Source organism: Erpetoichthys calabaricus, chromosome 3 (genome assembly GCF_900747795.2).
Source record: "Erpetoichthys calabaricus chromosome 3, fErpCal1.3, whole genome shotgun sequence".
Taxonomy (NCBI): Eukaryota; Metazoa; Chordata; class Cladistia; order Polypteriformes; family Polypteridae; genus Erpetoichthys; species Erpetoichthys calabaricus.
The window spans coordinates 103,873,003-103,898,720 of NC_041396.2; the positions used below are offsets into that span (position 1 = coordinate 103,873,003).

At 37.9% G+C, this 25,718-nt stretch overlaps 1 protein-coding gene across 6 annotated transcripts in view; it reads left to right on the plus strand.

Moving 5' to 3' along the window:
* The window catches only part of LOC114649318 (sulfotransferase 6B1-like), a 296,944-nt gene that overhangs the window by 148,702 nt on the left and 122,524 nt on the right, over nt 1-25,718 (plus strand). Inside the window, exon 4 of one of the 6 annotated variants that reach the window (XM_051925626.1) lies at nt 3,412-3,538. The exons of the other annotated variants lie outside the window; for them this stretch is intronic. Coding sequence (XP_051781586.1) covers nt 3,412-3,538 — 127 coding nt within the window. The remainder of the gene's footprint in view (nt 1-3,411; nt 3,539-25,718) is intronic. 6 annotated transcript variants of the gene reach the window in all.

Genomic DNA, 25,718 nt, shown 5'->3' on the forward strand with positions numbered 1-25,718 from the left:
CAAGGGTTCAAGTTTATTTCTAAGTACCTCATTATTTCCATTATTGCCAACAACAAAGATTTCTGTTTCTTGTATTCTGCTTGAGAAAACTACTACTCATCCATTTAGAAATACAGGATAGACATTGGATCAGAGGGTCTAGAGCAGGGGTGGCGAGTGGCTACAGGTTTTCATTCTAACCCTTTTCCTAATCAGTGACCATTTTTCACTGCTAATTAACTTTTTCCCCATCGCTTTAATAACCCTGTTAGAAGATTTCAGCCCTCTGAATTGATTCCTTTCTTCATTAAATGACAGTCAAGCAGAAATAAGATATGAAACGAGCTAACAGATGACCAGCTAAACTGGGCCTTCAAACTCCTACTAATTTCACTCCAATTCAGCCAATTCTTGCTGTTAATTAAACCCGTTATTTAATTCCATGGCTTGTTGCTGCTCTCATTCTGCCACAAGCACACATTTCAAAAACTGTTGTTTTTCTGTTTTTTCTTAGAGCACCGTTAAAATGTTTTGGTGAACTGAGACATCAACCTTACCAAGACCATCACCTCTCTTTAATTTCAGATATTGTGTAATGGGCACAGGGGAGCTGGGGGGTATTTTTTGTACATGGATTACTCATTTAGCCGGATGTAATTGTTGATGATTTGGCCTGATCCTGGATCTGTCGGTTTTTTCGAAACTCTTGCTGGAAGTGTTGTCATAGCAACACATCCTAATCCTCAAACCTGCTCGGAGCAGGTTTGTTCGATGTAAACAAGGATTAGCTCACACACTTAATCAGTATCCATGCGTGGAATTCATTTAGTCATGACTTCGCCGTTCATGAATGAGCGACCAATTGATATCGGTATGCAAATTATAAGAAGAGAACTTCATATAGAGAGGGGTTTGCGCGATTGGCAAGATCCTTTATTGCTCCCGGAGGAAATTCTTTTCGAAAGATACCGCTTTAGCCGAGGGGGAATATTGTACCTCAAAAATTTATTAGGACCTTATATTCGAAGTCAAACTCAGCGAAGTCGGGCTCTCACAACCACACAGACAGTATGTATTGCTTTGAGGTTTTTTGCAAGCGGCACTTTTTTTATATACTGTAGGCGATGCAGAAAATCTAACTAAAAGTGCAGTTTGCCAGTCAATTCGTAAAGTCTGTTTGGTTCTGAAATATTTCCTTCGGGTTTTCATTGTGTTTCCTGGACACCTGCATGTGCAGACAAAAGAGGCGTTTCATGCCATTGCAGGTAGGTAATACACAGGCAAAAACACCCACAGTTCCATAAAGAATCTCACAACAAGCCTAACATTCTCATTACCCAGGGTTTCCAAATGTGATTGGGGCACATGGGACTGATCAGAGTGGAGTTTGATCAAACATTATTTGGAAAATGTACCTCTCCTCCTGATGAATAATCAGACACAGTGTCTTCATCAAATATTTGACCTTTGTCAATATCTCGTTGGTCAGACACAGGTTCTAGGGATGTGACATTCCCTGCAACTGACCCAACAAAAAAAGAGGGCTATATGGAACATACCTATGGCACACATTGAGGACAAATATATGCAATGACCATCCTTTACCTGAAATGAAGTGACCACTGCATCCTGCCACTGGTTCTGAGGAGGAGCTTCCCCGTGGAATGCCCTCAGAAACAGGGCCATGGGCATTTTGCTGGAGAGCCAACTCTTCTGCAGGGATAAGGTCTGGACCGCGTGGACCTCCACCTGTTTTTTGCTTGTCTGCCTTCTTATTAGCTTTAAAATTAATGTTCTTTACATTACAGGTATATATGATTCTTTATGTCAACAACTCTTTAAATAGTTATATACCAATATTTACCAGTTTGAAGTATATTCTTGTACTTCACTTTAACCTGTTCCCGTGTTCTCCTTGTGCTCACGTTTGATCTGGAATTATAACATATTAAATAATAATTAATCTGACACATTGGAAATGAAACGCTGCTCACAGTAAGTACAATGCACACGCATTTAATTTGTCAGCCTCTTTTTGCCAGCCGTCTCTTCTGGTTTGGGCTGCTTTTGCAGTGTTACCCCTTATGCATATTAAATCTTGAAATTCTTCATGTCCTTCGAATGAAAGGTCTTGCTCCGCTTGTGTGAAAAAAAAATGCGCCCGTTCTTTTGTCATTTTGTTACAGCCTATCAAAGACTTGCTGATCATGTTTTCTAGACTCAATATATATGGGCTTTTCAATCAGCGCGGGCGCGCGCATTCATCTCAGATGATTAGATCCAGCTAGACTAATCTACTACACGGCTGCGTTTGAAAGACCGACTTATCCCGGATGAGTTTCACTGGCATTAACTCATCTAGGATGAGGCATCTGATCTGATCTGATCGGATGATTTAAGCGACGTACGGAAAATACCCCCCTGGTCATGTGGTGGCTTGTTTTGTTTCTCATTATTGTTTGGCTGCTAATTAAAGAAAAATAAACAACTATGGGGCCTGAGTCAAGTTAATTAAAAGAAGTAATCAGCAGCAAAAACTAGTCACTAATTAAGAAGATGGTAAGAATGAAAACCTGCAGCCACTGCGGCACTCTAGGCCTGGAGTTCGCCACCCCTGGTCTAGAGCTTCAGGGTTATCAGGTACCAGAGATAAGTAAAGCTGTTTGTCATTTGCATAGCTGTGGTAGGTTACCTTGTGTTTTAATATAATCTGGCCTAACATTAACAGATTAATATAGACTGAAAATAACAGTAGGTCAATGATAGTTCCATGTGGTATACCATATACAATATTCCCAAATTACAATCACCACACCTAAATAAGACTTAAACCAGTTTAAGACACTACCAGAGAGAACACCAACCATGTTCTAGGGTGATTTATGAGAATACTGTGGTCTATGGTGTCAAAAGCTGTGCTGTGATTTAAGAGACCATTTATTTGACCTGTGTCAGCATTAACCAGCAGGTCATATACCACTTTACCCAGTACAGTTTCTATACTATACTTTGGACTTAAAGCTGTTTGAAATTTGAATTATTTCAAATTGTTTATTCAAATAATTATTTAACTGCTGGAAAATTGCTTTTTCTAGAATTATACTTGAAAAAGGCAGGTTAGAAATACGTCTAAAGAGAAAGGAGTCTAGACTATGTTTCTTGAGCAGGGGTTTTACTACCACAGACTTAGACAATCTGAGAGGACCCCAGTATCTAATGAAAAGTTAGCTATGTCAAGTACACTATCAATGAGCACATCTGAGACATCTTTGAAAAAGCTTGTTGGGACTGGGACAAGAAAACAAGTGGAATCTTAGAGCTGTTCACATAATTTTGGTGTTAACATGATGAAAACAAATGAAAACATTATGATGTAAGTTGGTTGTTTTACAAGTCTTAAGAATTACTGTATCTTACAATTTGTTTCAACAGATTTTGACTATAATACGAAATCCCAAAGATGCTGCTGTTTCTTATTACCATTTCCAATACAACAACCCAGTTATGGGGTTTAATTATACATGGGATAAATTCTTCTCTGTATTTATGGAGAAAAAAGGTGAGTAAATAAAAAGGAAGATAACCTCAGCCTTTAATAAGCCATAAATTAAAAAGCTTTCAAAAATATCTACCCTACTTTTATAATGGAAAATATTGGATATAATTTTTTCATTTTCACATACAGTATGTGGAATTATACCCTTTTTTAATTGTTGTATGCTCAGTGTACATCCTTTGAAAATTCAGCTTATTACTAGTAGTTAAGTTGGGTCTAATTGTAAATTAAACAAAAGGAAAGCCATTTCAGCACAACTGGATTTAATGAGCTTACTCCAACTTCTTCCTTAATTATAATAATAATAATAATAATAATAATACTAATAATAATAATAATAATACATTTTATTTATATAGTGCCTTTCTCACGATCAAGCAAAATTAAAATCCATTTTGGTAGTAGAGGTTGTAACAGACTTGGCAAACCCTAAACATATTTAAAATAAAGCTTAGGGGTGAAATGGGGAATGGCTGTCATCTTGCAACTTCATGGGGTTTCAGTAAAAAAAAAATCCTGGTGCTAAAATCAGAACAGCATTCACCGCACATTCAGCAATGCTTCTGTAGCCTCAGCCATTTTGATATTAAAATATCAAGAAATAGCTCTGCCAGCTTTTGTTCTTGTTATGATTTACCAAAGACAGGGAGGCTAATACCAGGGAAGACTGTTTCAGACTCACAGAAGCCACTCTTAAATAGTTAATTTCCAACAATTTAAGCCAAATTAACTAATTAAAGAGGAACAATCTAAATAAAGGAAAATAAGAAATTAAAAAAATACAGAGTGATATCAAAAACATGATGTCAAAAAGAAATAGTGTAAGTTTAAGCCAAACATGATCCAAAAAAGTCCAAACCCAAAACCTGGGCCTAAACAAAAAGTCTCCAAAGACATAATAAAAGCCACATATCAAAAGTCTCAAAAACACTGCAAAATATCCTATTAATCTTAAGCAAACACTATGAGAGACAAAGAATGGTAAACTGATACAGCAGCCCTTGCCAACTAATGCAATTTTTCATTCAAGTGGCTGCTACACTTGAAAGGGGTGTTATTGTTGGTGCACCCAATCCAGGTTGAGGTGTCTCGATCGGACAGGATTCATGGCTTCATTGTGTGTGATCTGGCTGCCACCGCTCACCGATATCTTTTTGCTCTGTTTTTGCTTTGTTGCTGTTACTACTACGTCCGTAATGGACAGATTCTCACTGGATTCATACTGGAGCTTTTGTAAAGTTTTATTCCATTCGCTGCCTATATCCCACAAGCCCTCTCCCTTGTACTCTCCCTGAGCCAACATGGTTGGTGAGTAAGTCTTTACTTTCTTAGTTGATTAGGATTAAGACTTTCTTAGCTGACTTTGTCTATTACTCAATTGGAGTTAGTTTATGGGTTCTGGCTAACGTGGTGGTAGCTGTTACTGCTTTTTCTGAAGATGATTACCTACTCTACAACACAATTATGCGCTTACCGTATGCACTCTAGACTGGATGCAGTGACTTATGGCTTATGCATGGAGGTTCGCATTGCTCGTCTGCGGTATATACACCACTCCCCTTGGTGTCATTTTAATATTACCTCTGCATCTGCAGACACTTTTTCCACGATTTGGTCTGTTAGAACTGTTTTCTCAAAAAGACTATCCGCAAGACGATGGTATAGGCAGACAAATTGGCTGAGACACCTTCCGCAAATGCAGTACTGGAGTAACCAAGGATTACAATCTGACGTAACTCTCCACTGTGCGTGCATGAACTGCAGATCATTAAGTAATAAAACTACTTTCCTTAACAACTTATCAACTTCTAAAAAACTGGACAGGCTGTTCCTTGTAGAAATGTGGCAAAATCCAGGTGATTACTTACAGCTAAATTTGCTTACCCCCTCTGGTTACAGTTACTTGTCTAAACCCATTTGTGATGGGCCGAGGTGGTGGATTGGCGGTGGTTCAGCGTGATTGTCTTAAAGCAACCATTGTTGATTTTCACAACATTACATCTTTTGAATACCTGGTTGTTAAAATCACTGGAAAGGCTTTGCTACACATTATATTAATCTACAGGCCTCCTAAGCTTCAGCTGGACTTTTTCTCTCAACTTTATGAAATACTCACTCTTGTCTGTGGCATGTCTACTGTTGTTATTTTGCTTGGTGACCTTAATATTCATGTGGATTCTGACTGTTCATCTGCTTGTGAGGTACGTTCAGTACTGGATTGTTTCAGTTTTGTGCAGCATGTTTGTTTTTCAACCCATGCTAAGGTCCATATTCTGGATCTTGTATGTTCCACTGGTCTGCAGAATGTCTGTACATCTGGTACTGCTATTGGTAATAATAATAATAATACATTTTATTTATATAGCGCCTTTCCCATGCTCAAGGCACTTACAGAGTAAATAAAGAACGGCAGAATATATAGTATATAGCATTGTACAAACCAGATAAATAAATAAAGAAGATTAAGACAGTAAATTCTGAGAAAAAAAAAAACAGACAACATAATTGATGGTCTAGCACACACATACAGGTTACATGAGCATCTTGACAGAGAAGTAAACTGAGAGAAAGGTAATAAAGTCAAGTAGAGCTAAAAGACTTCCTGAACAGATGAGTTTTGAGTTGTTTTTTAAAAGAATTCATGGAGTCAGCTGACCTGATTAATTTTGGTAGGTCATTCCAGAGTCTGGGCGCTATACAGCTGAAGGCCCTGTCACCCATGGAGTGTAGATTAGTGTGGGGCACAACAAGATTACCAGAATCAGAGGACCTTAGTGGGCGGGCAGGCACACAGTGATGGAGAAGGTCACTGATATAGTTTGGTGCGAGGTTATTTAAAGCTTTGTAGGTTATTAGTAGGATTTTATATTCGATTCTGTAGGACACAGGGAGCCAGTGAAGACGGAGCAGGATGGGTGTGATGTGCTCGCTGCTGCTGGTTCGAGTAAGGACTCTTGCAGCTGAGTTTTGAATAAGCTGGAGCTGTGATATAAGATTAGAAGGGGCACCTGCCAGTAGGGAATTACAATAATCGATGCGGGATGTGATAAAAGCATGGACATGTTTCTCAGCATTAGAGAAGGAGAGGAAGGAGCGAACACGGGATATGTTACGGAGGTGAAAGTAAGAAAGTTTCTTAATGTGATTTATGTGGGCGGAATAAGTGAGGGAGGAATCAAAAATGACACCAAGATTTTTTACAGTAGAGGCAGGTCTGATGAGATCACTGCCACTGGTATCTCAGATCACAAGCTGATTGAATTTAGTTTCACTTATCCCCTCCCTAAAATTAGTCTAAAATCTAAAATAACCTATCGTAACATCAAGAAGATCCTTCTCTATGTCTGTTGGTGCTGGGTTGTCTTGCCCTATACAGATTTTATCTCTATATAATTCCACATTGTCACAAATTTTGGATCATTATGCACCTATTAAATCCTTGGTTGTTCCTACTACTCAGACATCTCCATGGTTTACAGCAGAATTGCGTACCATGAAACAAACTAGTTGTCGCTTTGAAAGGCTCTGGAAGAAGACTGATTTGGCTGTTCACGCCCTGGCTTACACCGAACACCTGAAGGAATACAGATGTGCCTTATTGGCTGCACGTTCAAAGTACTATTGCACTCTTGTTGACTTTGGTACTTGTCGCCCTAGATCTCTTTTTAATACAGTTAACAGACTTTGTCAACATGCTGCAAAAAATCTTTATTCCTCTGTTGAGTACTGTAATCTATTTTTGGATTATTTTCAATCAAACATTATGACCATATATCAAGGTTTCTCTACTAACCATTCCTCATCTCTATCGACTGATTATATTTCTAAATCTACAGTTTATTTGTCTAATTTAACCCCACTACACCAACTTATATTGCTGAAGTAATATCTAAATTGAATCAAACTATCTGCCATCTAGATCCTGCCCCTACTTTACTGATTAAGGTTTGCACTGACAAAGTTTCTGCTCCCATTTCTCACTTTATCAACTGTAGTTTCCGTGCACCTGTGTTGTTCCATGTGATTTAACAACTGCTGCTGTAATCCCTGTTTTAAAAAACTTGACTCAGATCTGTTACAACTAAAATTTTATCGCCAAATTTCTGATCTTCCATTTATGGCTAAGATCTTAGAAAAGGTTGTTTCTGCTCAAGTCAATGATTATTTAAACTTGCATAACCTTCTTGAGCCTTCTCAATCAGGATTCAGAGCCCTAAATAGCACTGAAACTGCTTTACTTAAGGTAGCCAATGACTTACTTATAACCACAGTTTCTGGGATGGCCGTATTGTAACCATAACATTTTACTGTCCAGACTTTCAGCTATTGGTATCTCTGGTGCTGCTCTTTCTTGCTTCACATATTACCTCAGTTATCGCCAGTATTATGTCTTCATTAGGGAATACAAATCTGCCGCTACTTCACTCACACAAGGTCAAGAAAAAAAAGAAAGAGACAAATATATGGGACATTGGGTAAAAATTTATGGTACTTGTAAAAGTTAGCTTTTTTCAGTTTTATTCTCTCAATGATGATCATTCTCTAATGTTGATGTCAATGATGATCTGACTCTAAGTAACAGTGCCAGCATAATGTAATGAATTATTACTAGCCAACCCGCGGCGTACCATACGCTGCATAATCAGGCCGCTTTTTTAATGATTTTTAAGCACAGGGAGAAAATTCACATTTGAAAAATCGGAAATGTAATAAATCACCAAGAAAAGTAACATTTCATGTGCCCACCCCCAACTCGTCACCTGAGTCATTTTCCTCTTTGCAAAGTCCATATGCATGTGTGAGTCACGTAGACTTTTCATTGTTGTTTGCGGTTTTGGCTGCTTTTCTATATATAACCCACCAAGTCATCCGACCATGGTAGTACCGAGGGGGGCCGACAAAGGGCAGGGACATAATCAGTGCAAGCGTATGAGCCGCTAGCCATGTTTTTGAAAGTTTGGCCCTGTGCCTTATTAATTGTCATCGCAAAGGCAAGTCTAACAGGAAATTGTCTTCGTCTTAAAGTAAAAGGCAAATTATCCGCGACAAACTGTTTTACACGCTGCATACCAACTCGCGGCGTAGTATACGCCGCATAATCACGCTGCTTTTTTAATGTTTTTTAAGCAGAGGGAAAAAAATGAACATTTGCAAAATCCGTAACGCTGCTTTCAGTAAGTACAATGCACACGCGTTTAATTTGTCAGCTTTTTGCCAGCCGTCTTTTCTGGTTTGGGCCGCTTTTACAGTGTTACCGCTTGTGTATATTAAATCTTGAAATCCTTCGAGTAAATAATTAACACCCACCCACCCAGCTTGTGTGAAAAAAATGTGCCCGTTCTTTCATCATTTTGTTGCAGTCTATCAAAGAGTTGCTGATCATGTTTTCTAGACTCAATATATATTGGCTTTTCACTCAGCGCGAGGGCGCGCATTCATCTCGGATTATTGCATCCTGCTAGACTAATCTGCTACACGGCTGCGTTTGAAAAACCGACTTATCCCGGATGAGTTTCACCGGCATTAATGATTAGGAATCTGGTTGGAACAAAACCCTGCAGCCACAGGGGTTCACCAGGACCGAGTTTGGCAAACACTGCTGAACAGAGACGAAACCGACTCAGGTGAGGAGTGGGGGCGGGCAAAGTAGTTGCAGCTATTGATTATTCAGTGTTGTTTGCCTAGGTGTCTGATCTGCGTTGACTGACATGGCTGTTTTCTGCGTATCCCATGGTTGTCTTCGGGCAGTGTGAATGCCTCGAGAGACAGGGCGTCCTTGTGTGGTGAGTTGTTGCAGTTTGTGACCACGTCGCCGACATTATCCCAATGTTGGCAAACAAGGCCAACAGCCATGTTGCGAAGTTTGAGAGCAACAGTTTCGTCAATGACATTTTTACATCCAGCTAGTCTGCTAGACTAATGTGCTACATGTCTGCGTTTGAAAAACCGACTTATCCCGAATGAGTTTCACCGGCATTAATGATTAGGAATCTGGTTGGAACAAAACCCTGCATCCACAGGGGTTCACCAGGACCGAGTTTGGGAAACACTGCTGAACACAGACAAAACCGACTCAGGTGAGGAGTTGGGGCGGGCAAAGTGGTTGCAGCTATTGGTGTTGTTTGCCTGGGTGTCTGATCTGCTCAACAGGATCATAAATAAAAGGAAAACAATGTGAAGGCAATGTCACAGGTGATCCTGTGGTATAGCGGGTCCACAGCTCCCCTTCAAAAGCCCATTTTTAAATAAATAATCATCACACTCACAGTGTAGCGAGGGGCGTGGAAGTGTGGCTGAAACGGTTTCTGGGTAGACTCGTGCTGCGGGCATTTCTCCCCTGTGCAGTGTGTGAGCGAGTGAGGAGAGAGAGAGAAAGCCGGTACGTTAGAGTGAGCGAGAGCAGGCTTGAAGACAATGTGTTCCTGTGTTATAGCGGGTCCATAGCTCCCCTTTAAAAGGCCATTTTTAATCAGGCGACTGACAGTAGTGGAGTCAGGCACAGAGAAGGTCAGCTGCAGAGAGAGCGTCTCGACTGTTGCAGGGCCTGAAGCAGGTGAGACGCTAATGAAAAAGAGGCACAGGGCTTATTGGTTTTTAAAGACTGCTTCCTTCATTGTGTTTTAACTTCAGTTTTAAAAGATTGCGCGGCTCTCTCTCTCGCGCTGCCTGTGTGTGCCTCTGTCTCTCTCTGGCGCTGCCTCTGTGTGTGTGTGTGCGGCTCTGTCTCTCTGGCGCTGCCTCTGTGTGTGCCTCTGTCTCTCTGGCGCTGCCTGTGTGTGCGCGGCTCTCTCTCTCGCGCTGCCTGTGTGTGCCTCTGTCTCTCTCTCGCGCTGCCTCTGTGTGAACCAAGGTTCCACTGAGGTTGACTAATGAAAAGTCAACGTGGCTCAGAGCTGCAAGTGGACTGTGGTACAGACAAACAGAAATGACGGCATGTTTTCCAAGGCGTCGCGTCCGAGTTGGTGGGCGTGGCTCTGTGATTTTTTCGTCGTATCCAATGGTCTAAGAGTTGGTGGGCGGGGCTCCTTCCTGCGTGCGCCATTGGTGTCTTACTTGTCGGCGGTTTAGTGAATCCACGCCCCTTCCGGCGTGCTTTCCATGGGTGGCTACTTGTCTCCCGGCTTAGTGAATTATATATATAGATTATTATTAAATTCACACCCGATCTGACGGCGTTCGTTTTCAAATAATATTGCATTAGTGCGATGATGTTTTCTGATTGGTAATATTCAGGTCATAAATTGATTTCTTCAAAATATCATATATACCTACATCAATGTTTTTTTGACATCATACACCATAAGGTGCATACTAATTCTGCGTCAGCAGGAACACTCAATAAAACTGAATAAAAACAAATAAAGTGACGGTGAGATACGAAGAAGGCAGATTCACCAGCGTTTGTGTGTCAGCTTTTATCCCTCCAGATCAGAGAATGTCCAGTTCCATTGCCTCAAAACACCTCACATCTACAGTTATTCCCAGTTTCAAATAAAAACTAACAGCTTCAGATCCCTAGGGCGGTAGTATGTATCGTGATCATGAGTGAGGGAATAAAAGTGAAACAAAAGGTAATTTTTACAAGTACAGTACTATAAATGTACAGTACATGGTCTGTTACAGACGCAAACCAAATGTATGTGTGTACTGTATAATATTAACAATAAGAGCAGCTCACTACTGAAAATGGCAAATATAGGAGGCAGTGGGAATCGAACCGGTGGCCCCTTGATTACAAGTCTGCAAATCTTACTGCTACCCCACGGAAGCTGTTGTAGTGTCCTTGAACATTTTGTGAAAGTGTTTATTTGATCTTTGGACTTCAGGCTTCACACATTCTATAGTTTATGCCTACATTTTGTAACATTTATTACTAAAATATGAAAAAGTTTCTGTTTTAACAGATTACTGTAGAAATGGAACACACATGAAAAGCATGTGTTCCAAATGACAATGTATTATTTCCACTCTAAAACGCCAGCAGTTCACTCCCAGATAATCAAACAAGGCATGAGCTGGAAAAACTTAGTGAACGTTCTGCAATGGTGGGGGATGGAATAGCAGGCTTCTTGCTGCTTGTTTTAATCAGCACTTTTACAGGACAAAAGATGCTGACGGAGAGGTGCGAACGGATTTAAGGTTGGACGAATTTACGAGTTTTCTCGTAGGCTCTGGTAATTCTAGTGTTAAGCTTCCTCTGCTATGGCGATGACACACAACTTTATGTAAATGTTGATCTTCACCTTTTGCACTGACTGACTGCATTCAGGAAATCAATCATTTGATGACAGATAATTTTTTACAATTCAGTCCTGATAAAACAGAAATCTCATTAATTGGTACCAAATCTGTCCTCTCTACCATATTGTGGGCTAAAAATTGACGTTGATGGGATCCTGGTTGAACCCTCAGCATCAGTTCATAATTTGGGTGTCATCTTTGATCAGCTTCTTATTTTTAAACCATTACCTCAATAGTACAGACAACCTTTTTTCATCTCCGCAACATTGCTCATCTGCATTCTTTCCTCAGTGTAAAAGATACTGAAACACTCATTCATGCTTTCATCACTACCCATCTGGACTATTGCAATGCATTGTTTTATGGCCTACCAACTAAGTATATCAATAGATTACAGTATGTTCAGAGTTCTGCTGCTCGTTTACTCACACACACTAAAAAATCTGCTCACATCACTCCTCTCCTATATGATTTGCATTGGTTACCAGTTTCTTCAAGAATCAAATATAAAATTATTCTTCTCACCTTTAAAGCCCTTCATGGTTTAGCCCCTGATTATCTGTCTGAGCTGCTGCTTCCTTACACTCCTGCTCGTGCATTAAGATCATTGGACGTTAACTTACTCACTATACCTAAATATAGGTTAGTAACTATGAGTGGCAGAGCTTTCAGTGTGATAGCCCCTAAAATTTGGAATGCTCTTCCTCTCAGCCTTCACGAGGAAAAATCTATTATTCATTTAAAAAAAAACACATCTTTTCAATGAGTATTATTCATTTTCTTGTATGTGATTTTTATTGTTTTGTTAATGTGTTTATTGAATTGTAAAGTGTCCTTGAGTGTATGAAAGGTGCTACATAAATAAAACATTATTATTATTAAAATTAGGAAATTAAGGAACTTAACGGTCTGGGGTCAAACTACAAGTAGAAAACAAAAAAGTCAACACAACAAAAGTAAGCAGTAAGGAAAAAATGAAAAATACAAATAAAACTATTAATAAGGACTGTGTAGTCAGCCTTCTGTATACCAAAATCTGTGGATGCTCAAGTCCCTTATATAAAATTGCATATGTATTTGCATATAATCTACGCACATTCTCAGTATACTTTAAATCATCTCTAGATTACTTATAATACTTAACACAATGTAAATGTACTAGGAAAGTAGTTGTTATATTGTGTTGTTTAGAAAATAATGACTTTGGCAAGTGACATGTTACTTTTCAAAAGATCTAAGATATTAATTTCTGTTGAGAGATAGCACTTTATGCTCACTATTAGCCTATAAGGGATTGCTTTAACTAGTTAACTGATTTTCATGAACCATTTTTTTCATGGAATTAAGGAGTGTATACAATGTGGCATCAAGAGTCTCACAGTGCCTAAAAGCCGGGATTGTTAACCGAACAACTTTTTTAAAGCAATGCAGGGCAGTACTTGCCACTGAGAGTGTGTGTTATCAATAGTAACTTTAGTATATAATTTACCGTGTACTTATACCTACAGACAGTCTGTGCGTGTCATGGCCATTTCTAGCGTACACAGCTTTTGCATGCTTGTGTATATGTAGGTAAATTTACAGTTTAAAGGTGGTGCCCTGACAGGGTGTTTGCAGGCTGATGGACAGACTCACTTTGATTGGCCTGGGAGGTGGGAAGCAATGGTTTTAAGTCTGATTTTAATTTAATTTTTAATTTAGTGATTTTTTAGTGTTCTTTGTTTAAGTGTCTTTATTTCCAGAATATGTGTATGTCTTTTGTGTTTTGTTTAATAGCGGCAGTACTACAGAGAGTGTAAAGACAGAAACCGTTTCCCATTTTGGTGATTGGTAGCACTCAGAGGTAGGATAGGTAAGGTCATATAGGTGTTGAAAATTTATTCCAATGAGCTACTTTTAACTGCTGTACTGAGAGGCTAAGATGGTAGGGTATGTCTACAGATCACTTCATTTGTGTGGATTCACAATTGTGCTTGGTTCATGGAAAATTCAAGTTTGCTTTTCAGAACTTTCTGGATCTCTTTTTTTCTAATATTTTCGATCCGCTGTTGGTTGAATCTGCGGATGCGTAACTCACAGATGTGGAGGTCTGACTGTACTGCCTAGTTTGACTTTGGCACATCTGAAATTAAAATTAAAGAAATGGATTGGCAGATGATACAGAAAACAAAGTAAGGAAAAGAGGAAACTGAAGTTACAAAAACAATGAACTGAACTGAAATACCAAAATTCTAAAATGGAAACCAGAAAGCTTAATCATGAAAGGTGTAAAGTCCTAACTTGCTACTGGACTTATTTCTAGCTAAGCATGTGGAAAATACACTCCAAATAACTGAATACTAAAAAAGACACCATGACACCTTAGACAGTGTCTGTGTACTGATGTCATTTGTCATGATTTGGGCTGTCATTTGTTAGCAACAGGCTATAGGAACTAATAAGTCAGTTATGAGCACAGTGACACTGTTATGAACTACAGAGATCCTAAGGACAAAGAATCCTGAACATACTCAACATGCCCAATAGAATGGGAAACACCAACAGCCCTCAGCTAGTGATCAAGAAAAACAAAGAATCTTTATAAATAAAAAGAAGTTACTTGTAAAAAATGATCCGTAATCACGGAAGCTTCAAAGAGCACAAAAAACACAGAAGATAGTCCCAAATGTGAACAAAGTCCCAATGCGAAAAACAACAAATAGTCAAAAGGCAGAGCGAAAGATTAGGACCTCAGTAGCCTGCCTCAAAAACAGGCCTCACCCTAGAAACCCTGATCCTAAACTCAAAAGGCAGGTTTGCAGGCCTGCCCAGGCTCCAAATGGAGAACTGGCTTTAAAAATGCAAAAATACTTCTAAATATCCTAAATACATGAAAATGCCCTTCAAAGATGAGGAAAGTGTAAAACCTCTGGCTTAATAGGACAAAGGGAAAGAAAAAATCTTTTCAAATAAGGACTGTGATATGCCTGGTGACTTCAGTTGCATAAAGCTACAGCAGGGTACAAGTAGACACATGGCAAAAATGATTGCCATCAGGTAGGAAGACAAGGAAAAGATGTTAGCCCCCTAAATACTGTTCATATTTTCTGCACAATGCAGCAGCTATCGCTCGTATCAGGGTAAATGTGGAAGTCACTAAGCCTTGCACTGTGGAAACCTAAAATAACAAGTATGGATCAGGCACTGACATTCCACCCTATTATGCTCAAGCAACAGGAAAAATATTATGAGAAAAGTGTGCAAAGAAAAATGCTTCTACTGTCCTGATTGTGACATCGGGCTGGGCCTTGGTGATGACTTCAAAACTTGCTACAGGAAGGGCGCCTATTAAATTTGCATCAGTACATCAGTGGACACAAGACATAGCTTTCCTAATGTATTTATGTTGACATTTTGATATGTACATGTTTCTGTTACACATAATAACATTTTATCTTGTTGAAAATAATTCAGTGTTTTTGACTTGTGTTTCTGGGGAAAAACATAATGCTAAGGAGGCTATATAGGCAAAAATTATACAATATCAAAAACATTTGAAAAGTAATAATTAAAAATAATAGATACAAAAAATAAAAGGAAAGAAAACTATGGCTGAAACATAACATGTTAAGGTTGGCAGTTTGATTCCAGCTATTTTCCACTTCATACAAGAATGTGAATCCATTGATTAAAATAAAAATTAAAAGGTTGATTTGTGATCAAAACCACACTTGTATTTGCTTTGTTATTTTTTAAAATCCTGTTGTGTATTATTTTTCTTTGCACACAATTCAATTTTTCAGCTGTTTTACTTTGTTGTTACAGACTAGTGTAGCTTAACCCTGTTAGATATTGTTATCAGTCCAAACTGTAACAGGTCCTTGCATTTCATTCATAGTTGAGTATTACTAATAGTCAATAGCACAAGATATCAATATATTAAAAACACTTTTGGAAAATGAAGGAAAAAAGTATTGGATGCCTGAAATAACTATTCTTAAACAACAACATTTTATTTATATAGAACATTTTCATGCAAACAATGTACTTCAAAATGTTTTACAAGATGTCAAACAGAAAATTACAACAACAGAAAAAACAAATTAGGAAATAATATTAAAGAATAATTAACATAGGAAAAAAAAAACCAAATGAATCTAAATAATCTTTAAAACAGAATACATATCTATTATAAGAGTAGCATCCATATATACAGTGTCATGATGTAAGTCTCTAAGTATGAGGGGGTATTTTTCGTACGTGGATTACTCGTTTTTGTAATTGTTGACGATTTGGCCTGATCCTGGATCTGACGGTTTTTCAAAACTCTTGCTGGATGTGTTGTCATAGCAGCACATCCAAATCCTCAAACCTTTGGATGTAAACAAGGATTAGCTCACACACTTAATCAGTGTCTGTGCATGGAATTCATTCAGTCATGGCTTTGCCATTCATGAATGAGCGACCAATTGATATCGGTACGCAAATTATAAGAAGAGAACTTCATATAGAGAGGGTTTTGCGCGATCAGCAAGATCCTTTATTGCTCCTGGAGGAAATTCTTTTCGAAAGATACCGCTTTATCTGGGGGGGGGTGGGGATATTGTACCTCAAAGATTTATTAGCACCTTATATTCGAAGTCAAACTAGGCAAAGTCGGGCTCTCACAATCACACAGACAGTATACATTGCTTTGAGGTTTTTTGCAAGCGGCACTTTTTTTATATACTGTAGGCGATGTGGAAAATCTATCTAAAAGTGCAGTTTGCCAGACAATTCGTAAAATCTGTTTGGCTCTGAAATATTTCCTTTGGGTTTTCATAGTGTTTCCTGGACACCTGCGTTTGCAGACAATAAAAGAGTCGTTTCATGCCATAGCAGGTAGGTAATACACAGGCAAAAACACCCACAGTTCCATAAAGAATCTCACAATCCACTAAACAGTATCATCTCTAGACAGAGGAGCAGCTTCAGCGACAGACTGCTGTCAATGTCCTCCCCCACACTATGCGACTGTTCAATTCCACCCTGGGAGTGGGGGGGTAATCATTAAATTATTGTCTGTCTGTATACCTGCATTGTTATCGGCATTGTTATCACTCTTTAATTTAATATTGTTCGTTATCAGTAGGCTGCTGCTGTAGTATGTGAATTTCCCCTTGGGATTAATAAAGTATCTATCTATCTATCTATCTATCTATCTATCTATCTATCTATCTATCTATCTATCTATCTATCTATCTATCTATCTATCTATCTATCTATCTATCTATCTATCTATCTATCTATCTATCTATCTATCTATCTATCTATCTATCTATCAGCCTAACAGAGTGGAGTTTGATCAAACATTTGGAAAATTTACCTCTCCTCCTGATGAATAATCAGACACAGTGTCTTCATCAAATATTTGACCTTTGTCAATATCTCGTTGGTCAGACACAGGTTCTAGGGATATGACATTCCCTGCAACTGACCCAACAAAAAAAAGAGGGCTATATGGAACATACCTATGGCATACATTGAGGACAAATATATGCAATGACCATCCTTTACCTGAAATAAAGTGACCACTGCATCCTTCCAACTGCTTCTGAGGAGGAGCTTCCCCCTGGAATGCCCTCAAAAACAGGGCGATGGGCATTTTGCTGGAGAGCCAACTCTTTTGCAGGGGTTTGGTCTGGACCGCTTGGACCTCCACCTGTTTTTTGCTTGTCTGCCTTTTTCTTCTTATTAGGTTTAAAATTAATGTTTTTTATATTATATATGATTCTTTATGTCAACAATTCTTTAAATAGTTATATACCAATATTTACCAGTTTGAAGTCTATTCTTGTACTTCAAGTTAACCTGTTCCAATGTTCTCCTTGTGCTCACGTTTGATTTCGAATTATGACATATTAAATAATAATTAATCTGAAACATAGGAAATGAAACGCTGCATTCAGTAAGTTCAATGCACACTACTTACGCATTTAATTTGTCGGCCACTTTTTGCCAGCTGTCTTTTCTGGTTTGGGCTGCTTTTGCAGTGTTACCCCTTGTGCATATTAAATCTTGAAATTCTTCATATCCTTCGAGTAAATGGTCTTGCTCCGCTTGTGTGAAAAAATGCGCCCGTTCTTTCGTCATTTTGTTGCAGCCTATCAAAGACTTGCTGATCATGTTTTATAGACTCAATATATATGGGTTTTTCAATCAGCGAGGGCACGCACAATCATCTCGGATGATTAGATACAGCTAGGCTAATCTACTACATAGCTGCATTTGAAAAACCGAAACCAACTTACAGAAAATACCCCCCACGTCTGGTGATAAGGTCAGATAAGGACAGAAAAAACAAAAAACTCCAGTTATGCTGGAGAAAAAAAAACAAAATCTGCAGGGGTAAATGCTTCACGTAATAAGATTTGATGAAGTTGGTCTTATGGACAGCTGGGACACCCACCTTCATTGGGTGGTAATGGTACAGATTGCCACCACAGAAGAACCGGAAAATACAACAGAGAAAAGATTTCAGATCCCTGAAGAATGTGATAATTCTATGCCCATATAGTCTATTAGGAGTACAAGTAAAATGTAGCTACAGTACAGAAAAGCCAATTTAAAATAATAGGTTTTTGGCAGTTTTTTTTAGATATTCCATAGTATTAGCCTGTCAAATTTCAACTGGTAAAGTGTTTCAAATTTTAGGTGCACAACAGAAAAAGGCCACTTCACCACTTTTTTTTTAAGGTTGGCTCTTGGAATTATAAGCAGACCACCATTAGAAGATCTAAGATTACAACTTGAAGTGTAGGACAGACATTCCAAATATACGGCAGAGCAAAATTATTTAAAGCTTTATAAACCATTACTAGTATTTTAAAGACTATTCTGAATGACACTAATAACCAGTGTAGCAATGCCAAAACTGGTAGAGATCTGCTCAGATTTTCTTTATCTAGTTAACATTCTAGGTGCTGCATTCTGCACTAATTGCAACTGATTGATGTCATTCTTAGGTAGTCCTGTTAGGAGTGCATTATAGTAATCTGGTTGAGTAAAAATAAAAACGTGAACTAATTTTTCAGCATCTTGTAATGTTATAAGAGGTCTGACTTTTGCTATATTCCTTAAGTGAAAAAATGCAGTCCTAGTAATGTGGTTAATATGCAATTTAAAGTTTAGATCAGAGTCAGTGATTACCCCTAAATTCTTTACCTTTGCCTTGACTTTTTAACCTAAGGGATCAAGTTTATTTCTAATACCTCACTATATCATGTATATTTGCCAGTTATTAAGATTTCTGTTTTTTCTTTATTTAGTTTGAAAAAGTTTCTACTCATCCAATTGGAAATACTGCGATTGGATCAAAGAGCCAAGAGCACCAGGGTCATCAGGTGCTATCAATAAATAAAGCTGTGTGTCATCTGCATAGCTGTGGTAGCTCACCTTGTGCTTTGAGATAATCTGACCTAATCGAAGCAGGCAGATTGAAAAAAGCAGCAGACCCAGAATAGATCCTTGAGGTTCACCATATAAAATATCATGTACAATCACCACCACTAACAAAGAATTTTCTACCTGTTAAGTAAGACTGAAACTAATTTAAGACACTGGCGGAGTGGTCACCCAATTGTCTAAGGTGATTTATAAGAATAGTGTGGTCTATAGTCTCAAATGCTGCACTCAAGTCTAAGAGAACAAGAACAGATACAGTATATGGAGTGCAGTTTCTGTGCTATAATTTGTTCTAGGAACTGACTGAAACAGCAAGAATAGAATGTGTGTTCAAACAATCATTTAGCTGCTTAAAAACTGCCTTTTCTAGAATTTTGCCTAAGAAAGGCAGGTTAGCAAATTGGTCTAAAGCTTTCAAAAACAGAGGAGTTGAGATTATTTTTCTTGATCAGGGGTCTTTAGACAGTCAGGGAAGACCCCTGTATCTAATGATAAGTTCACTATATCAAGTATACTATTAATTAGCACTTCGGAGACTTATTTGAAAAAACTTCTTTGTACTGGGTTAAGGACGCAGGTAGACATTAACAGCCTAGAAATTGTTCTATGTAGTTCAGGTCGATTCCAAAGAAAAATTAACTCGATTAAAAGGGTATGTCGGGGTTCAACAGGATTAACTTTGTGGGGATGTACTACATCATTTCTAATATCGTTTATTTTGGTTTTAAAAATATAGGAAAAGTCTTATAAAGTTTCACTAGTACTTTTTAGGAGGCATTTCATTGAGTGAGCTGGGTTTAGAAGATGATCATGAGTTGAAATTAAAACTCTTGGATTTACCAGCACTATCATTTATAATTTTAGAAAAATAGGACTGCCTCTCATGGCAGACTGCGTTAATATTCAGTTATTTTTGCCTCCAATATTTCATAATGGACTATCAGTTTAGTTTTTCTCCATTTATGTTTAGCCCTCCAGCATATTCTCTTTAAAGAGACACTCCTTTGGTCTTCCAACATATGATAGTGCTGGAGGATTTCTTAACAAACTTTTCAGGGGCCACGATATCATCTGCAGCTATAACCTTAGCTTTAAAATTTTACACCTACTGGTTACACTAATAGCATTATTATGGTAAGCACTACAATCAGACTGATTGTTTAGAATATTAGCAAACACTGAAGCTGCAGATATTTCAAAATAACATTTTATACACTACGCTGCTCATTAATTGTAGTCATCACTATTTCTACATCAAATAATATGCAAAAATTGTCTGATATATCTGTATCCAGAACTTTCCTCATGTCATTTTTTAATCTTTTTGAAATCACTAAATCCAGCATGTGTCCTCCTTAATGTGTTAAGATCAAAAGAGTGCAATGAGTTCATAAATTCTCTTGCTTTTGGGTCACATTGGTTTTCACATGAAAATTGAGATTGCCTACAATTAGGAACCTATCATAGTTATTATTATAGATACCAAGTCTGAGAATTCTTAAAAAAGGATCCATTACCTCTTGCAGGTCTATAAAGAGTCAATACAAAACACTACAACACTCCTTGAATAACCACAGTAAGATACTCGAAAGATGGCAAAAGTACCAAAACCAGCATTTTTACAGTTTAATCAGCTTAAGCAAATACTTGCTAAAACTGCTAAATTTATTGCCTTGGAGAACCGAATGAACAAAACTGTAACACCGCAGCAGCACCACCAGAGCTGAGCCGAGTTTCAATTAGTGTAAGAAAATCAATTTTTCTATCACTGATAAGATTGTTTACATAAAAAGTCATCTTCGTTAATGCTCTAATAGAGGGGTGGCCAACTCCGATCCTGGAGAGCCACAGTGGCTACAGATTTTGATTCTAACCATTTTCTTAATTAGTATTTAGTTTTTGCTATTAATGAACTTCATTTAATTTATTTGCTATTTTAAACTCAGACCCTTTAAATTAAGGGTGAGCAACTTTGCTTCTGGTGGGCCGCACTGGCTTCAGGTTTTTGTTCATTCATTACTGATGAAGCATTTATTGCTCAAGTGATATTTCTGGGAGTCATTTTAGTTGTCTCGCTTGTTAAGATTTTGAATCCCTTAATTGCTTATTTTAGTCTTAAACAGCTGCATTCATTGTTTTAACTACTCCTTATTAGCAATAAGATGCAAATGACAAAGTAACCAGCAGTTTTACATCTAGCTTGCATCAATTTTCACCTGTGTTTAATTAAGTATTCAGAAGAAAACTGAAGAGAAAGTGAAGAACTGAAAAGTACTCATCCATTTTAGGCTTCAAATCACTTGGATGATACATATATCATTAGAAAGGAAAAAAAATCTATGATTTTAGAATGAACTGAAATGTTAAAACACTAACAAGACATGAAATTAAATAAGATCTGTAATTGGTGAGGACTGGCTTCTAATTAAGCAACTGGGTTGGAACAAAAACCTGCAGTCACTGCAGCTGTCCAGTATTGTAGTTGGCCACTCCTGGCTAATATTTAATAAAGCCTCATTTAAGATCTTGGGCGAGCAGAGCTGAATCAGAGTGTTATGTCAGATTGATATAGTAATTAACTTATTCATGTTTATGCCACTTTGTGTAGATGTTTTATTTAATCTATAATCTGTTGCTATAGTTCTATAGGTGAAATGGTAATTAAGTTATTCGCACTTCTACCAATTTGTCCTGGTTTTTTACTTAGACTATGGTTCATTATTATAGTGCTAATACAGTGCACATCTAAAGGCCAACTCACTACAGAATTATCACATCCTAACATGGCATTATAGAAAACATTAGAACTAAAATTCCATAGTCAAGAAAAACAGGTTACCTTCAAGATATTGCCGGAAAGGACCCGGGCACCGAATCTGTTTGGATGCAGACCATCTCATCTGAAGAAACATGATGTCTCCCAGAAAAGATCCCCATTGTCCACAAAAGCAATGTTTTGTCTCTTGCTGTAGCCACTCATCCAGTTGTTCAAGGCTAGAAGTTGACTGTAGGTTTCATCTGAGCTTCTAGCAAAGGGCAAAAGACCTGAGAAGATAATTCTCTCAGCCAGGGTCCTATATTTCATGGCTTGATTTAGTCTGTTTTTACAACCTCGGACTGTCTATATCGAATGTCGTTTATACCCTCATGTAGTATAATGGTCCCAACAGCCATGTTCTTGTTCTTGATGACTGTCAGCGTTATATCTGGTACTAGAGCACTAGGAAAACAAAAAAAAAGTTTTATGTTTAGGGCATGAAATACCGAGGTGGCATACAATTGAATCCCAAAAAATAAATACATCACCAAAATCTGCCGGCATGGTGGAAGAGCAAAGAGGGTCAAAGCAGTTATCAATAGTGACATTTTCCTAAGACAATGGAGGTGATCTAGACTTGAGCCCCTGCCTGCATTGCTGAAACCACCAGATTCCATCATCATCGTCATCTCAAATATTAGGGGGGTATAACTCATTTGGTCCAGTGTGCAAGTGGCATACCATGGGGCTGATGTTGCTGAGTCACACAGAGTTGCATCGATCTCAGCTGTTGAGGAGGTCTCTTTTAGCAGGTGAGTTTTCTGTTCCCTGAGGTGCATCTGTCTAGGAAGGAGTTGCTGAATCTGACTTTCAAATTTGTCAACCCATAACTCACAGTAGGCCATCTTCCACTTCCACTTCACATCCTCCAAAGACAGTTGGAGAGGAATATAGCAGATAAGGTGAAAGAAAACCCTAAGAGATTCTTTCATTATTTTAGTAGTCAAAGAACAGTCAAGGAGGAGGTCAAGTGCATCTGAAATAGTAAAGGGGAATTAAATGATAAAGACAATGAAATATCGGATGCCCTAAACTTACATTTTTCTGAGGTGTTCACAAGTGAGCAAGTGCATAACCTCCCAGAGGTAAATGTGACAACTAAAAAGGTACTGAGGGATTTGGAAATTGTAGAGGGAGAAGTACTTCTCAGATTAAATAGGCTGAAATCAAACAAATCACCAGGACCAGATAATATTTACCCTTTAGTTCTTAAGGAGGCTAGTGAGTACATATATAAACCCTTGACACATATTTTTAGGAAGTCACTGTGCACTGGAGAGATTCCGAAGGACTGGAAAATGGCAAATATCATCCCATTATATAAAAAGGATGACAGGGCAGATCCAAGCAACTATAGGCCAGTAAGCTTAACATGCATCACAGGAAAATGAATGGAAGGAATTATTAAGGATAAGATTGAGCAACACCTGACAAGGACAGGAGTTATTCTGAACAGTCAGCATGGGTTCAGAAGAGGGAGGTCATATTTTACTAACATGCTGGAATTCTATGAGGAGGCAACAAAAGGATACAATCAAAGTGGAGCATATGATATTATTTATCTTCACTTTCACAAAGCATTTGATAAGGTGCCACATGAGAGGTTGGGCATCAAACTAAAAGAAGTGGGAGTTCAGGGTGATGTTTTCAGATGGGTACAGAATTGGCTCAGACACAGGAAGCAGAGGGTGATGGTGCGAGGAACCTCATCAGACTTGGCCAGTTTTAAGAGTGGTGTTCCACAGGGGTCAGTGCTACGGCAGCTGCTATTTTTAATACATATATACATGATTTAGATAGGAATATAAGTAACAAGCTGGTTAAGTCTGCAGATGATACCAAGATAGGTGGATTAGCAGATAATTTAATGTCAGTAAATGTAAAGTATTACACATTAGAAGTAAAAATGTTAGGTTTGAATACACAATGGACGGTCGTAAAATCGAGTGTACACCTTATGAGAAGGATTTAGGAGTAATAGTGGACTCTAAGCTAACGACTTCCCGACAGTGTTCAGTAGACAAACAGAATGTTAGGTTATATAGCACAATGTGTGGAGTACAAGTCCAAGGAGGTTATGCTCAAGCTTTATAATGCACTGATGAGGCCTCATCTGGAGTACTGTGTGCAGTTATGGTCTCCATGCTACAAAAAGGACATAGCAGCGCTAGAAAAGGTCCAGAGAAGAGCAACTAGGCTAATTCCAGGGTTATAGGGGTTCAATTATGAGGAAAGATTAAAAGAGCTGAGCCTATACAGTTTAAGCAAAAGAATATTAAGAGGTGACATGATTGAAGTGTTAAAAATTATGTTGGGAATTAGTACAGCGGATCGAGACTGTTATTTTAAAATGAGTTCATCAAGAACACATGGACACAGTTGGAAACTCGTTAAGGGTAAATTTTGCACAAAGATTTGGAAGTTTTTCTTTACATAAAGAACAATAGACACTTGGAATAAGCTACAAAGTAGTGTGGTAGACAGTAAGACTTTAGGGACTTTCAAAACATGACTTGATGGTTTTTATGGAAGAAATAAGTGGATAGGACTGGCGAGCTTTGTTGGGCTGAACGGCCTGTTCTCGTCTAGCGTGTTCTAATGTTCTAATGTTCTATGACAGAGAGAGAGAGGTTCCATGTAAAGGTTCACTTAAAATACATTAAATGAATCTACACCTTTTTTCCTGAAATATCACTTTAAATTTAACTTGTTTATTTGGAAAATTTCCAAGGCATTCCATCCAGGAACAAAAGAAGGAATAGCCTTAATGAACACAATTTCATTATGGCCTTCCTTAACATCTTCCCATGTTCATATGCCATGTACTCGGCATTGAAACCTTTCTGAAATGTTGTATTGGAAGTAAATTGTTAGTTAAGCTTAGCTTGATTGTGAAATGTAGTAGGAAACAATAAAACTAATGCTGTTATTCAAAGAATTGTGTTTATGGATATTAGTAAAGTTTAGGTATATCAGTAAAGCAGAAAGAGTGCAACTATAGCTGTGTTTGTCCAGCGTTTCCAAAATTTTGCAACTTCAGCATCATAGAAGGTTTAGGCATTGAGTAGTACAAGTGTCTTTGTTTGAAATGTTTTTGTGAAATTCAAAGCAAAAATAGTTAACAAAAATATAGAGAAAAATTGAGAAAACACAAAAGAAAGAAAACCTCCTTCCTATGATATTTCTGTTCAAAGTTTGAAATAAGGTAGTTAGCTTTGCTCTCTAACGGGTCAGGTATAATTTCTGGCCATAATAATTGGTCCTGCGTATTCCCTAGCCTCCCTAGCTCTCAGAGTCACTTAAAAGACAATTGCACTATTACAATCCACTCCAAACTACCTCAAGTTTTGCCTCCCTTGTTGACTTAAATATATTTTGCAAATTTTGCCACAATTCCTGAACACTTCTGCAATTTTGTAGAACAAAGCAAATTCAGTAGGGTTCGCTCATCACTACTAATGAACTGACTCCTTCAATTACAACATTACAGATATAGCTGAGAACTTCCATTACATAATAGCTTATAATGGATAAAAGACTTCTATCAACTATGTAACTATCTGCAATTAAAATTTTATTCTGTTTAAGTAAATGCTTATGTCAATTTTAACATTATCTTTTTAAGATTGGCTATTGTAGTAAGCAAAGGTTACCAGTCTATATGGCAAATGTTTGTGGAAAATTTGTCATTTTTTATGTTTA